The sequence below is a fragment of the Cryptomeria japonica genome, chromosome 6, assembly GCF_030272615.1.
Source record: "Cryptomeria japonica chromosome 6, Sugi_1.0, whole genome shotgun sequence".
NCBI lineage: Eukaryota > Viridiplantae > Streptophyta > Pinopsida > Cupressales > Cupressaceae > Cryptomeria > Cryptomeria japonica.
The window spans coordinates 371,960,287-371,976,947 of record NC_081410.1 but is presented as its reverse complement, the minus strand read 5'-3'; the positions used below and the strand labels follow the sequence as shown (position 1 = coordinate 371,976,947).

The 16,661-nt window shown below is 39.9% G+C and overlaps 1 protein-coding gene across 5 annotated transcripts in view; it reads right to left on the bottom strand.

Annotated features, from left to right (window-relative positions):
- The window catches only part of LOC131072219 (ribonuclease E/G-like protein, chloroplastic), a 305,133-nt gene that overhangs the window by 261,246 nt on the left and 27,226 nt on the right, over positions 1–16,661 (bottom strand). For all 5 annotated transcript variants that reach the window (XM_058008320.2, XM_058008319.2, XM_058008318.2 and 2 more), the window contains exon 3: positions 2,399–2,586. In XM_058008320.2, the coding sequence (XP_057864303.2) occupies positions 2,399–2,586 (188 nt within the window). The remainder of the gene's footprint in view (positions 1–2,398; positions 2,587–16,661) is intronic.

The following is a 16,661-nucleotide window of genomic DNA, read 5'->3' as shown; positions in this document are numbered from 1 at the left end:
AGGAGTTCGTATGAGCCCAAGCGGAGTCCCGAAAGTTGTAGAAACGGGGATTGGACAGGTACAGTCACCAAAAACTGAGATTTCTCAAAAATCTATCCATCAAAATCAGAAAATAATGCCACCACGAGAAAGTACACGAAAAAATTGCACCCAAAAAAGATCAAAAATGAGCAAGATATGGCCTTCCAAAGTTGAACTTCAAAATCGAAAAGCTCAATGAAAGGGCGCTAATAATTTTTTGAAAATTGATGATGTCAACAAAACATGAGCCTAAATTTGACAATCGTATGGCCGTCGCCAAAACTTCGCCTCCTTGCTTGCGTGGCGTCCGTACGGTATGGACTGCTAACGTGGCCGAGTCGAAGGATGGTACGTGTCGTACAGACTGCTGACGTGGCGGAATCAAAAGATGGCACATGTCGTACGGACTGCTGACGTGGTGGCCACATGAGTGATGTGTCTGATTACGTGGCAGTAGTGAGGCACCTGTGTGGCGGCCGCATGGAAGCCGTGTGGCAATGCGTTGGCGATGGGTCCCGACGAGGAAGCAGGCCTTCCGGAGGAACGTCGCTGGGAGAGCCAATGGACGGACAGTGCAGATCGACTGTCGACTGGAGACTCAGCGGCAGGAACCGAAGGGCCGGGAGGTGGCAGGGGCCCGTCAAGCAATGGTCGTCGGGACGGGAAGGCCAGCGGGGAGGATGGTCGGAAGTCGGGCCGGTGAAACTCTCAAGGTGGCGCGCGCAACTATGTTGGACGCCCAAAGAGTTGAGCAACGGAGTGGCCAGAAGGAGCAATGTCGGCGGGGGGATGTAGAACCGGGGTGGCGGGAGGTGAGCGGCGTCGGAGGTCGGGCGTGAGCAGCAGCGAGGGTCGTGCTGAGGTACGGTCCCTACAAATTTTGAAAGCGGCAGAGTACGGGATGGGGGGTGGTCATGGGACCCCCCCAAAAAAATATAATTTTTGATGTTTTTTATTTATTTATTTAACTTTTCTAATATTTTAAAAACTGCAAAATATGAAAATAAGATTTAAAGTATTTTCGCAGAAAATAAGTGAAAAAAAAATTATTTTTATTTTTTTCAAAAAATCCGTACTGTACAGCGCAAATTGGGCAAAAATTTTCCTCCAAGCCCAAAATTGACTTTTCACCAAATATAGGCGAATTTATAGTCAACATTTATGGGAACGGCCACTCGGATGCGATGGTGAGGTCGGATCTGGTCTAGGACGCCTCTAGAAGATGTTGCTCCTCAGATTTGCCTCTTAACGTCGCAATAATGCCTCTCAAAGATGAAACCATGTGAGATTTTGCCAAGATCAAGAGTTCAATGAAAAGTACAAAATATAGGACAAGAATAAATCGTACTCTCATCAATAGATAAATGATCAATCGTTATTACATACAATGCATATGACCCTGCATATATACACAAGGCTATATGGATATGTGAGCACACGAACATGACATGTGGCTCAATAAGAAACAAGGGTAGGTAGGGAATAGGTGTGGTAGGTAGTAGAAACAATATAATATTCCACATGAGGTGGATCACCCACCGAAGGTGGAATTATCACTTCACAATAAGTGGATATGATAGAGTAGTAACAAGATCACACCATAAAAGGTGGAAATTCCCCTACACACACTATCCCAATGTGGCACAAACACCCAAGTGTCTCATACCCAAATTACTATGAAATACATTATCCTAACTAAACTTAAGGTGTAATAATATCCAACATGAATAAATAATTACACCAACAATTTTTTATAATGTTTTTACGTTTTTTTGTAATCCGATTTTTTCCCAAGTTTCTCCCGATTTTTTCCCGATTTTTTGAAAAAATCTTATACTTTTGGTTTGTCAATTAATTCCCCACACGATTAATGCTTCTTGGTTATAAACTGCGGACATAAGCAATAATAAAGTTCATTGTGCCCTAATAAGTAGGATAGAAACCATGTTTGGATATAAACAAATCATCCAATCAGAACATATTGAAGGTAAGGATAGACACCATTTTTGTTGTATATTCAATCTAGTATTCTTTATCACCATTCATCATTAAACATCGTTCTGAAACTGCAGGTGCTTGTATCAACATAACTCATCCTCATGAAAAATGAGACTACAAATAAGAAAATCTTAAGAGATCTCAACCACCAAACAATATGCAGTCCAGAATACACATTGATACAACTGCTGATAAAAACAAAGAATAATTATCAATTCCGTAACTATCAAATCTGTGAGGAATTGTTATTGTATGATCTGTAGGCAATTACATCTCTGCATATCTCCTTTTGACATCAATGACAAATACAAATCTGTCTATTTGTTTAACAATGTCTAACAAGAAGTATATAACATCATAGGACGAAAGATGTGCTAACCTGTATTCTAGCTTGCCAAAGGTTAGTTTTTCCTTCAAATGGAGACATAGGAATAGCTAGCTCAGGATCCCACATTCCAAGAGAGATAACAGATCCACTGACATATAGTTGTTGGCCATCTTCTACTACTGCCTCTAGATTGAATATTATCTTTAAATTCTGTTTTCTAGCATTAGCACTCTGTATCCCTGCAAATTAGCAACAATAGCAATTTCAGCAAAATAAAATTTGAACTGAAATGATAATAAAATGTATGCATATATATACTCTAATCTTGCCCAAGTCGTACTTAAGGTACAACATACATTTCTCTCAAAGATTCAATTTCAACCAATATAGGTAATTATTATACAATGATGTTACCTGTACTCAGGATGCCCAGTGTAGCAACAGTACAAAGGTACACATCAATCCGAATATTCAACTCAGTTTCTCAAAGATTTCACCCTACACAGAATACTAAAGTCCACAATGCTGGAAAGAATGAGAGCATCCTCGAATAGAATCAAAGCATTTTTTGTTAGATTATAGAATCAAAGCATTTTTTGTTAGATTCTAACTGGTATGCACATCACAGAGTGATGCTCATATGCAAGTTTCTAGATTTTACAATTTCTAGGAAATTGACATCATTAGGATTTAGGGGTTGCACCAACCCAGTGTCTTCTATACATGGAAAGCAATCAATTGTTAGGCATAAAGTTGTGTTCTCTTCTCTTTCTCAATTACTTTCTGATGTCTCCCACTAAGAGTGACTTGATTTCATTTAGTATTTCAGCATCATTCTCAGCTACTTATATCTATTTCAAATCTGAAATTTTCAAGATTCATCTCTAATGCTACTAAATGAAGATTTTTTCACTCATTCTGCCTATAACCTCCTATACTTTTTGATGTAAGTCAAGGATTTGTATTCTATTATAAGAAGAAAAATACTTACATTATGCTCCTCTCATGCTGCAAAGGGATCTGTAACAGACTGCTGTGAGCCTGTGACATATAAACTAATTTTGCAATTGCAGCAGTCTATTTAATATATCATTTTTATCAGTTGCTATGCTATGCTATGCTATGGTATTGATATTGGAAGAATCTGCTGATTAGTCATGCAATCTGCTATTGCACAATGATTGGATATTGTTAACCATTCCAAAAGTTATTAAGGTGGCAATTTGCGCAGCAATCCTGCAGTGCAAGAAAGGTATGATCAGGAAGAAAAAGGGATAGATAAATATTAAAAAATCAGAATAATTCCTGGTGAAAGTTTCAAGAATACTTTTTTGATCTGTGATCTAGAAGCAATGTATGGTAGGCAGCAATATTACTTTCTTCCGATCCAAGACAAGTTGAGAGTTTTTGTTTGAAGTAGACTTAGTGAATAAAATATAATAAGTTTGGAAATGGGAATTGTTGTGACGTTTTCACACGTCGCCCCATTGCAAATGGGGACCCCCTACTTTTTAGGCCCTCCCAGTCTTTTGGCTTGCGTTTTTGGGGTCTTTTTGCAGCAGTCCCGTCAGTCTCTCTAGTTTGCGAGTGTTCGGGGGTCAAACTGATTAAGTCTACTTTTCGTTTAAGCAGGTTTGGTAAAGTCTATGGCCAAAATGGAGAAGGCAAGGATAAGTGGACAAATTTCATGAATCCTTGGCCCATCAGAAAATCCGCCCAAATGTGGACTTGGGCGCCAAAATGGAAGAGGCAAGGATAAGTGGACAAATTTCATGAATCCTTGGCCCATGAGAAATTCTGCCCCAGGCCACAGCTGGGCGCCAAAATGAAGGAGGCATGGAGGATTCACAAATTTCATTGAATCCTCCACAAGTGCAAAATTGACCCTAACAAGGAGGAAGGCGCCAAACCAGGATTTCCATGGACAATTCACAAATCAATGAATTCCATCACCTATGCAGAAATTCCGTCCCAGGCCACAGTTGGGCGCCAAAATGAAGGAGGCATGGAGGATTCACAAATTTCATTGAATCCTCCACCAGTGCAAAATTGCGCCCTAACAAGGAGGAAGGCGCCAAACCAGGATTTCCATGGACAATTCACAAATCAATGAATTCCATCACCTATGCAAAAATTCTGTCCCAGGCCACAGCTAGGCGCCAAAATGAAGGAAGCATGGAGGATTCACAAATTTCAATGAATCCTCCACCAGTACAAAATTGCGCCCTAACAAGGAGGAAGGCGCCAAACCAGGATTTCCATGGACAATTCACAAATCAATGAATTCCATCACCTATGCAGAATTCCGCCCCAACCTTGTGGAGGGCATCAGAATGGAGAAGGCAAGGAGAAATGGATAAATTGTGAGAATTCACCACCTATGCAGAATTCCGCCCTAACACCTGGGAGGGTGCCAAAGAGCAAGAGCCATGGAGAAAGTGAAAAAATGAAAATTCCTTCCTCAGGGAAGAATTGCGCCCAAGAAGAAGAAATTCCAGGAAAGGTGAAAATTTGTCTCTGTGTCGGAAATTCCTTCCTTCAGGACAGAATTCCAAGAAAGCTAAAAAATTGACTAAGTGTTTGAAATTTCTTCCTTCAGGATATAGTTCTTGGAAATCATGAAAATTCCAGGAAAGGTGAAAATTTGGCTAAGTGTTGGAAATTCCTTCCTTCAGGACAGAATTCCAGGGACGGTGAAAAATTGACTAAGTGTTTGAAATTTCTTCCTTCAGGACATAGTTCTTGGAAATCATGAAAATTGGCTAAGGCATGAAGAATTTCCTTCCTCGGGGTAAGGAACAAATTTCTTTCGAAAGGAGAATTCCTTCACAACAAGAAATCACACCCAAGGATGAATTGAAGATAAAATTTCTAAGGCAAGGAAGGAATCAGGGATGAACTGAACAAGAAATTTCCCCCAGGAAAAGTTTTTAAAAATCCATTCTTGGGCATCAAATCACATGCAAATTTCAAATATTTCATAGCTTTGGATTCATAGGAGAATTATCTCCCTCCTACACTTAAAACCCTAATTTGTGGAAAATTCCTAAAAAATAGGAGATGGTGACAAGTGATGGAAAACCTTCTTCGAGCAAGGAAAGTTGAAGAGACTTCAGGAAAATTCTTCCTGAATCGAATTTTCCCTCTCCAACAATTCCAAATGTGCAGGAGCGGATATACAACGACGGGGTCCACTTGCATGGCGAGGATCTATTGAACACGTGGCAGTAGAGTGGCGCATTCACTGCCGGAATATTTGACCAAATGGCGACCCGATCATTGCATGTTGAATTTATGGCAGATTTTTTTTGCATGCAGCCGCCGCATGTGGAAATGATGGAGCATTTATGACATAATGGGGTGATTTTTGCATGGATGAATATTCAACATACGTTGGGCAAATTTGAAAGAGGTGGTGCATTTAATGCGCAATGGATGCTATTTTGGGTACTTTTGAATTAATTGTATATGGGCATGATGGGTTATTAATTGGAGATTCCCACCTTGTTGCATCATGTGTGGAGAATCTTTTGGGCAAACCCTAATTAGGGTTTTGCATGTAATCATGGCCTGAGGCCTATATAAAGTGGTGACCCCCTCATTTGTAAAGAGGAGGGAGCTTTGTATGAAATTGTTGCGATAAGTTTTTGAGAAAATAATAGTGAAACATTGTTCTCTGATGGTGTCCACTTCAATTATTTTTTCAAAGCTTGCATGGTTTCACCTTCCTCACTTAGATTAGAAATAGTAAAGTGCTTTGATTTCAATGGAGAATGTAATGGTCTCGGATGAATTTCCATGGTTCATACTTTTTGCATCTTGCTGATTGTATGTTGCAGTGTAAAGTTAGTCTGAGCCCCCTAAATTTGTGTTGAGTTCGATTGTGGATAGTCGTTTGGATTGCGCCGTTTTGGGGTATTCAAATGTACTTTCTCGATTTGAAAATCCTCTAGCATCCCCAGAAGATTGCACCGGTTCTTGCAAAGTTGTAGTTGATCTTGGCGAAGCAGAGCTTGGTTTGTTTGGAATTTGTCCACCAAAGCAGTAACTATTGATATCATAGCCCTTAGGAATAGATTTAGATCCTTTTGAACCCTTTCCCTTTCACTTTCAGTTCATTTTAGTCCATTCGAAGCAACAGAATCGCAGAATTGCCATATCCGATGATGGAGTTCCAGCCACAGCAAAGAAGTGAAAGAACGATGCAAACGTAAGGCCCCTTGGATTACCAGCAAACACATCAGCCAACTGAGTCACGTCCGTAGCATAAAGGAACCTTGGAGTCGATTGTTTGAACTTTTTGCAATCTTAGCATGCAATCGTACTTTGATCAAGAGAGGGTGAAGTGACCATTAGGCAACTTTATTCTGTGTTCGACGCTGTCATAAAAAACACATCAACAGGAATTTTGGGGTAGTTGGTCACATATACCATTGGATTCATATCATTAAGACGATGACATTAGTATAATTCTCCCACAAGTCATTTTGGAAAACTTAAAGTTAAAGAGTTCTATTACAGTTAATGGACAAACCTAACATTGGATGTGTTTTCTTGAAACAGTTGCTTTAGCATAACTCCCTCATGAGCACATTTGACAGACACAATGATTCATAGTGCATAAGCCCAGGCTCAACATACCTAGGAAAACAGTAGCTAGAGTTTGCAAGTGGATATAGGTCATCATAGGGCATACCTGATGAAAGAGACAACCTAAAGTGATTGATTTAGCTTATCAAGTGTTGTACCCCTGCACAAAAATAATTCCCTTATAAAACATTATTATTCATAAATGTTGATCTTGTCTCTCCATATTTGTTGTCCTTCAATATACTAGTGTCCTCCTCCACTTTCATGTATTTTCGAACTATACCAATGACATCTAATAGATGGTAAAAAGAGATTTCCAGCGCTTAAACAAGATGGAAAACAGAGCCCAGATGAGCAGGTTATGGAAAATGAAGATAATAATCTAGATGAAAAGAATATTTGCAAAAACAACAAAGCAGATTGAAAAATGCAGTTTTGGTGTGTAAAATGCAAGAGGCATCAAAATATTTAAAATAACATCAGGGCAGAAGTGTAATTTTGGAATGATGGTGAATTTGAAAAAATAACAGTCGACTGTCAAAAATGCATTGTTTCCCTTGTTGTATACTCTTTAAAACTTGCAAATAAGAAATCAAAGTTTCAAAAGTGCACTTTTGGGCTAGAAGGGTGTTGACGTTGCTAAAATCGTATTGCTACAACTATATCCGGCCAACACAGAATAGAATTATTTTACTGAGTATTCTATCCTCTCTTGAAATAAGGGATCCCTAATGCTGTTTTTAATTGATCAACGGAGACGACCTCAAGGTTCCAACTGTCAGTTCATGACCGCAGGATAACTCAGTTGTTTGATGTGTTTTGCTGGAAACACAAAGGGGACTTACATGGTTAGATAAAATCGGTTTCGGTTGTACGGGTTCCCTAAGACTCTACAGTCTTGACTTCAACGAATTTCTCTTTAATACGATGTTGTTTTGGACTTCAACTTTCTGATTAAAAAAAGGGGAAAAAAGAGGGGAAAAGAGGGATAAAGCAAATAATTAGTCTATCTAAGACAGCATATTCAAGAAAATAGACTGAAAGCTTCAAAAAACAGATTTAACTTCACCATGCTAATAAAGCACAATTATGTAAAATCTAACGCAATCTTCAAGGAGAGTTAGATTTTCATGATATTGAACATAAAATGTAGAACTTTTACCCATTCGATATTTAACAACTGAACTAAGCATATAAGTGGGTTCAGATTAACCATGCAGTGGGAGTGCCAATCAATCAATCCTTAATGGTATGAACTCCAAGGTTTCTATCAAATACTAACCTGAAAATACTATCTGAAAACAAAATACTTGACATGAAAATTAAATAATGAAGAAGGAGACCATGCACTCACATGAAAATAAGACAGCTTTAATTTCCATTAAATCTGCATAAAATTTGCCAAAGTTTCAACAACAATCTTAGAACTTCTTACAAAAAGAGAGAAAAACAGTCCCTTATATAGACTTCCAAAATTGGATGAATGAACCAAATTCAAACTTTACAAGTGGCCCAGATTCATCCTCTAAGGCTTGGCTGCCCATACCTATTAATAAGGAACAAATATCTCCCTACCAACTATTAACTAACCAATAACTACCAAACATAAAGCTGCCCCCCAAAAAGTGCACTTGCACAGAGCTCAAAATCTGCAATGAACTTGGGTAGTTGGAAAGAAATAACTATTTCTAGGAAAGCACTTTCTCTTTTCCCGAGGTAGATTCTTTTACCAAAAATTCAACTTCCCCTTGCAAGTAATCTTCCCAGATGTCCCGACCTGCTGCGCATTCAACCCGAACATAGTCTTGGAACCTTATGCATAACGAGAATAATTCCTTGCTGGGAAGAATAGGAGGATTATGCATTTTGTATAGAATACCCTCCCTATGGATGTCCACGACCCTTAGCCGTTTGTGCCAGTCTGATTGACGAGCTTCAAAACTCAGTATATTTGAGTGCAGACTGCTAGTGAATTCTATATCCTCCATGGAGTATGATATTTTATCGGTCCTCAACCTGTCATTCCATCGTGACACCACATCATCACCTTCCATGCCATCTTTACAGCTAGTGACCAACACCCGGAGAATATTTTCACCGACATTCTCAATGCTAGACAAAACTTCATCGCACTCCTGAGTTTTTCTGATGGTGTCCGCCATGTCATTCTTCATGTTTACAATCCAATACCATTCCGTAAAGGTGTTGATATTGTGAGGATCTAGGATTGTCTGCAGCGCCGGAATCTGAGTGTGAGTCCATAAGAGAGCTCTCATGAGGGGGAGAGCTATATCAATCATCTCCTGGATTTTGAAGCAATCCTTCTTTACCTCCGCCATCTTTATGTGGGTTGACTGTATATTGAGTGCCACGTTGTGCACATCTTTGATGATTCTCTCCCCTCTTGTCCTAATGCTCTGGATCCACTCTCTAACTGCTTTGGCGATGTTACGCACTCCTTCGAACTCAACTGTATTTTTTTGTGCTTACGCCAAAGGGGGAATGTGGGAGCAACATGTTGTAATGGCCTTAGCAAGTGATCTACGTATCCCTCGGCCTGCTAGGCACGAACCCGATACACATCATGTTCAGCAGTCATCTCGTCCAGCTACCTTAGCATGTTCTGAATAGAATCCTTGAATTCTTCTCTCTCCCGCTCTTTGGTCGGTCTCCCTATCAGGATGGATGTGATGCTATAGTCGGCCAATGCAACCTAATCTGCTGGTTTGTCTGTGGACGGAGCAGCAATATGAATCGTCTGATTCCTCTACTCATCCTTAGTGGTCCTGGAGTAAGTTCTTGGCTTCTTCTTTCCTTTGTCATGTGCTTCTCCAATTCGAGATAATATGCCTTCCAGGTTAACGGGCGCCTTGACAACTACTTTTCGTTGTGCCCAGGCTATCAACCAGTCGTGAGGGATGGTTTGTCTTGATGTAACCACCAGCTCCCCACCTTGTCCTCTAGATGTCTCAACGGACTTGCTGCTTATCTGCGGCTCATCAGACGTAGAAGGTGGGTTTGGCGCTGTATCTAGTCCTTTACTTGCAGTTGAGTTTTCTCCCACCTCACTAAGCAACTGATGTGTAGCTTCTAATAGTGGTTGCTCCTCGGTTCTACTGGGTTCTTGGGTTCTATCTTCCTCCTTTTCTCCCTTAACTGTGGTGTTATCTCTGTTGTCACCTTCCTCCCGCTGCACCTCATGTCTGCTCCCCTGCGTGAGCTCTTGTCTGTCAGTCCCCTGATCTGGCACAATTTCTCCATCCTCAACCTGATTTTCAGGTCTCTCCAAACTAATGATTTGTGTCTCTGTTTCTTGCTCACTTTGCTTTTGAGGATCATTCGCCTCTGATGCAATTGGATCATTTTGTGAAGGTGGGGTTGGTAGATGATCAATCTCGACTCCATCATCATTCGAACTGGGATCCTTGGATGAGGTACTAACTTCTGGCCTCCTAATTGGTATCTTCTCCCTTCTTGTTCTCTTTGATGTCCGGGCTCCCTTGCTAGCCTTTGCCTTCTTTCTTTTCTTCTCCAGCTCCTCAACCTCTTCTTCCCTTGGCGCACTTGACGCTCCTTCGTTCTCTGAAGATTGGGAATCAAGATTGCCCATGAGATTATATGTGAACTGAGTCCCTTCATGAGTTAGTCTTTCCATCTGCTAGGATAGCCAGTTGTCTGTATATCTTCTAGGGCCTTCCATGATGGCCTCCAAGTTTGTGATCGGGTCCTAGGCCCAATTAATGGCTGTTCGGAGGTCTTTAACTACCTCATAATCAACCACCTGATCCAAGACCTGGCGGTACTCGAAATCTCTCATTTGTTGAACATCTAACCTTGAGTATTCTCGTCGACAGACCTCAAAGTCATCTAGGCAGTTAGCCCAGTAGTCCTCTATGAATACCTTAGCTCTGTAATGCCTACCATAGGCCTTCTTTCCTAACCCAGCGGGGTCGAAGTATCTCCTAGGGAGATGCTCTTGCAAGCAATACGTTGCCAATTCATCAAAGGATTCCTCGACTTGCACAGAGTTTTTGAAATATACATCCTTCTTGCCTATGACCATTGGGAATGTGAACACCAAATGCTTTTTTTCTCTAAGTATGCTCCCTGTTGGGTGCGCCTATCTTGCAACCTCCATGAGGACCATTTTGTCTGATGGATAACGGGGAAGCCAGTATGGTGCGTCCTCAAAGCCTAAGATTCTGATATTGGATAAGCGAGGGAACTGAATGAACCACGCCCCGTACTTCCGTATCAATGCAGTAGCCTGTTTTGATAGCCTTATGTGCAATCCCCCCTGCATCATTCTAACCGTGCGCATTGTGAATGCATCATTCACGCGCTCATACTGACCGATTGCATAGGCGATGTTGTTTTTCTCCCTTTGAGCTATATTATAATAATGCAATTGGGCGTAGCAGTCATACACCTTTACCTGATTTGGCCCATTCCTAATCTCACCCTTTCTGATCAACCCTAGCAGTTGTTGATGCCTACTGAACATATAGACTAAGTAGGAGGTCATGGTGAAGTATTTCTTCTCCTCGCGCTCCACTAGCTGCCTGTGAATGTTATCGCTAATGATCTGAGCCCAATCAAACTTAGCCTTTCCATTAAAGACCTGCTCGGTGAAATAGAACATCCAATCCTCATATAGGTTAGACTGGGGGAGCCCCATAACTCGACTAAGCAACGTGACCATGTCCCCGTATTCATCATTAAACTCGCTTCTGTAGGTCTTTTTAACGATCCTAGTGCTTGGGGGTCTTCTTACTTTAAACCATTCTTCATTTATTAATATCTCGCACTTATTGGGATCCTTGTCAACAGCGATTTGGGCCTCATCAATGGTCACCACGGTGGTGCGTTCAGGCAACGGGATGTCAAATGCTTCCCCGATGGCCTCAAGTGTGAAGTCAGCCATTACCATTCTCTTTGCCACCACCATTCTTGTTTACGGTTGATAGAGCCTTGTGGCCTCAACCACGAGCTCATAATTTTGTACTGTCGATGGGAAACCAACAGCCTGCGCGATGCCACTTTCTAGCATCCGCCTGGGTTTGCCATATGCATTTGGAGCATACACTCTGTCTCTAAAGTTTTGAATGTTTATATGCCCAAGGTCTGCATCCCCAACACTATCCCACTCACTCTAGACCTTTGACTCTTTGATCACCCCCCTTGATACTGATATTTCATTTTTTCCAGCTTGCGGGGAATGTTGGTTCTGGAGGTTTGTGATGTTCCTAGTGCGTCGGGTGCCTTTGAAGACTCTGTCGCCTGATTAGGCATTTATCCTGCACACCCGGACATGGATTACGAGACAGGTTTTAAAGTGAAAACACGGGTTAGTAGTGCCAGAAGACGGCATTAGCATAAAAAATTGTTAAACAACTAGACAATTTAAAGTTTGAAAACGTCCTGGAACAAGCTATTTAAACAATCTTAATTCTGCATTTTAAATTCGATCGGGATACTGAAGATTTGTTGTTTTTTTGGTAGCTAATTCGAGCAGATTTTCAAAAAGAGTTGCTCCTGATTGTTGATGGTTTGGGAAAGTTGCTACGGCTATCAGTTTACGTGAATGAGTATTTTCAATTTTCAATTTTGATTCGTGTTGATTGTGTTGAAGATGATCATGCTTGCAATTTTCCGGAAAGATGATCCTACGTGTTTTGTAATTTTGGGCCGGGATTCCTAAATTTTATACAAGTTTGAAATTTCGGCCAGGAGGCAGAATTTTGATAGCTAAGTGTTGTTGTGGGATGTTTACTTGGGTATTTAAGTTTTCAAAATTAATTTGAAAATTCACTTTGTATATTAAACCCTAGGTCAAGCAACATGATCATTTTGCACAAATTTAATCATTTGAAGGAGAAATTTGAACTGGCGATTTTGTTTTCAAACGACTTCCGTTAAAGAGAGACCCCTTCTGCGAACTTGGAGATTTTAACTTGTTGGCGTGACTCTGAACCTATTGTTTGATTTTCGGCTTGAAAGAGGTTTAGCTGATCTGATTCTTCATCTTCTTCTTATTCTCCTTATCGGCCAAATGATGTTCTTTGCACAATTTTAAGATTTTGAATGAATTTTGGCTAAAGAACACCCTCTGCGTGATTTGAACCCTATGAAGATTTTCGGCTCAAAGGATTATTTGCACGACTTGGCTCTTGAAGATTTTTGGCTAGATAGAAGATAGATTGTGCGAACTAAAGCTGTATACTGCGATTTGTACTCCTCCCATTGTCGACCTATGAGATGATATGTGTAACTTAGGGGTTTTAAGACTTTGTTTCAACGCCTTTATAAATTTCGGGTTTCTAGGCCAAAATGCGAGATTTTGAGCCCTCTTGTTTACCCTAAACCCTCAAATGTCGGGCTAAAAGTTCGAAATGCACGATCTTGAAATGCCTTAATACGCCCTTTATTTGAAATTCGAGCTAAAAGACTGATTCGCATGATTCTCTTTTTAAGTGATATCTCCCTTTGTCTCCAACTTCAGGCATATTAGAGATTTTGCACGATCTGGACTTTCTCGGCTTCTTAGGTGGGAATGGGCGATTGTGAATGCCCTTGCTTATTTCGGATAACTGACTATCTTGTGCGAATTAGACTCCCTTCTAGCCAATTTCGGTTTGGAAGCCGACTTTGTGAGTCTTGGCCTTTGCAACTTTCGGCTTCTCGCTTTCCTTTGCGCGACTTAGACTATTTTCTCAATTTTGGCTAAGAGACCGATTTTGCAAACTTAAGTGCCTTTAACCTTTTTCGGCTAGGTGAAGTGTTTTGTGAGATGATGGCGCGATGTGGTAGCTTTTGGCATTTTCGGCCTAAAGAGGTTATTTGCGCGATTTAACTTCCTTCTCACTTTTTCGACCTCTTAGACTATTTCGCGCGATTTGTAGCTTTGCCAATTTTGGCTTGGAAACCAATTTTGTGAGCTTACTCGAACTTTGTATTGGCTTTTTTCGACTCATAAGCCGATTTTGAAACTTTATCTTGTATTTTGGCCTTAGAGGCCGATTTTGTAACTTTATCTTGAATTTCGGGCTAAGAGGCCGATTTGAAAGTCTTTTTTTTTTAGTTGTATTTCGACCTTAGAAACAATTTTGTGAGTTTTAATCACTCAACAAATGCGTTCAGCTAGATTGGCAGTTTTGCGAGAAATGTCTTGTTTACTTATTCTACTTCGCATCTTTAGTCACTTTGCAAGATTTTGCCATATACATTGCAAACTCAAAATTTAGGCCAATTCAGTCAAAAGGTGCAACTTTTGATTTGCCTTAGACATCCTGGCTTCTGGCTTCAGGCTTCAAACTTGCTCATGAGCAATTTTGATTTGACAATATTTGTGATTTCACCTCAAGTTCTTCATTCAACTTCTGTTTACGAACAGAATCGCGATCAACTTTCAAGGTGTGAATTCTCTAGGACTTAGGACTCCAACTGGTTCAATCTCAAGTCAGATCATCTTCTCAACACTCAAATTCCTAACTACCGCATCTTCTCTCTACAAATTTACCAAAACTTCCTACTCGGGACCTTAGCGAGGATAAGATGAGAAAGGGGGGACCCTGCCGACAATGGGGATTGAGAGCAAGGCACAACAAAAGGGGAAGATAATTGTTTTCAATTATCAAAACTGAAAGTGATTATCAAAAGTGAAATTTTGGTCTAGAAAGAGAAAAAATTGTGAAATCAACAATCAAGCATTGAAAGTGAGCTTCTTGTTTAGAAAGATAGGTAAATATTTTTTAAATGTGGAAAACTGACTCTACCCTTAAAAACATGGTTTTGATCAATGAGGTACCTTTTCTTTAAAATTATAGAAGTAAAATCATACCAACAACATCAAAAAATTTAAAAGGAGGATATACTAATGCCAAAGAAGGACCTCCATTTTTATAAAGAAGACAAAAGTAAAGCCTAGAATCATTCAACGCAACTCTAGCCTACACATATAACCAAGAAGAAGTTTTACCTAATGATTAACAATGATGGAGCGAGGGCACTTCTGACAAAGTCGCAAGGACTAGGTTCACAACAACTATGGAATATGGGAGGTCGGAAAGTATGGAAGACATAGAGAAGAAAGAGCCGAGAGGTTTTTTCAGCAAGATTGGGGATGGGAAGATGTGTGGAAGGACCAAAACTGGAACCAACTAGGTTTTGGCCATAATGGCTAGAGGACAAAAACCCCTAGAGGTAAAAGATTGTGCCATGCGAGATAATCAAAGTTGAAGCCAATGAAATGGGCAACGGATTTGCCTATTTTGAGTAAAGTTAGAAGCCGATGTGACAAAAACTAGGGAGAAGACATTATTTTAAAAACCCTGACAGATTTTTTCTGGTAGAGTACTCTTTTGAGAGATGCAAAAAAGGATTTTGAACAATAGCCCATTTATGATGGGAGGCTATGGTTTTTACATTAAAGACTCGCCCACTGTAATGTTTCTTTAATGGTCATCTTAGTCTTCTTAGTCATCTTTAATTAGTTTCTATTTTCAGCTTTAGTTTGCGATTGTTTCTTTTAGAAACATCGTATCTTGTAAATTCTTTATATAGAGCTCTCGCTCTATTGTTTAATAACATCAAATATTTTAAAATGGTATCAGATAGGGCCAATGAGATTTCATAAAATTTGACGAATTTTTTTAAACCTCTTCTTATCTGGAACTTTTTCCCAGAAATTAGTTTTCTCGATTTTTTATAAATTGTTGGAGGTTTTATTGAAATCTTTGAAGAATTTCGTGGGCTCTTTTGGAGCTATAATTCGAATTTTTTGTGGGTTCGTGGACATGTGTTCGTGGGCAGTTTGGGTGTTGCGTTTGAAGATTGTGGAGGTTTTCTTCTATCTTTTTGTGCCCACGGATTTTTGGTTTCTGTTCGCAACTGTGGTGTTTCAGATCTGCAACCCGCATTTGTATTTTGCATCTTGCGACCTAGGGTTTCAGATCCTCTATACCTACGGTCTAGGGCTTTGTGGAGTTGGGCCTTGTTCGATGTCTTCATCTCCCTGCAACAATGCAACTAGGGCACACAATCTGCCTCTTTGTTTGGTCGCCTAGAGATATTCTGATGGGTTTTAATAAATTTTTTCCCTTAAAAAATTTTTGATGGGTTTTAATAATTTTTTCCCTTACAAAATTTTGGGAGGGTTTTATTAATTTTTATCCTAAAAAAATTATTCTGTTTGGTTTATAAGGTAAAAAATTATTCTATAAGGTTTATAATTTTCTCCTCCAAAATTATTGTAAGGGTTTTTCAATTTTTGTCTCAAAATTGTGTTTGGTTTTGCCTAATCTTATCCTCAAAAAACATGGGTACAGGTCTCCCTTAGGGTTTTTACCCTTTTTTTCCGAAAAAACGATGCTTAGTAAACTTCAATTTCTAGGTCTGGCGATTTTTTCCTCAACAATCGTGGCTTCTTGAAATCTGTTTTGGGGTGTCATGCTCATCTATAGAAGAAAGAGATTTTAGTACGTATGTCAGACTGTGTATCAATCTTAAACCCTTCCTACCATTACCAGCAAGAATTAAGCTTCGACTGAAACAAAGCATTTGGCGACAAACAATTGAGGAAGAGGAAATGGTGGAAGTATGCAGGAAATACAAAAAGCATGGGCATTTAGAGGAGTGCATGGAGGAGAAAGTTGAACAAATGGTGAAACAGATAAACCCACAGACTTCAAGGAAGCGATTGTTACCCATCAAACAATAGGTGTGA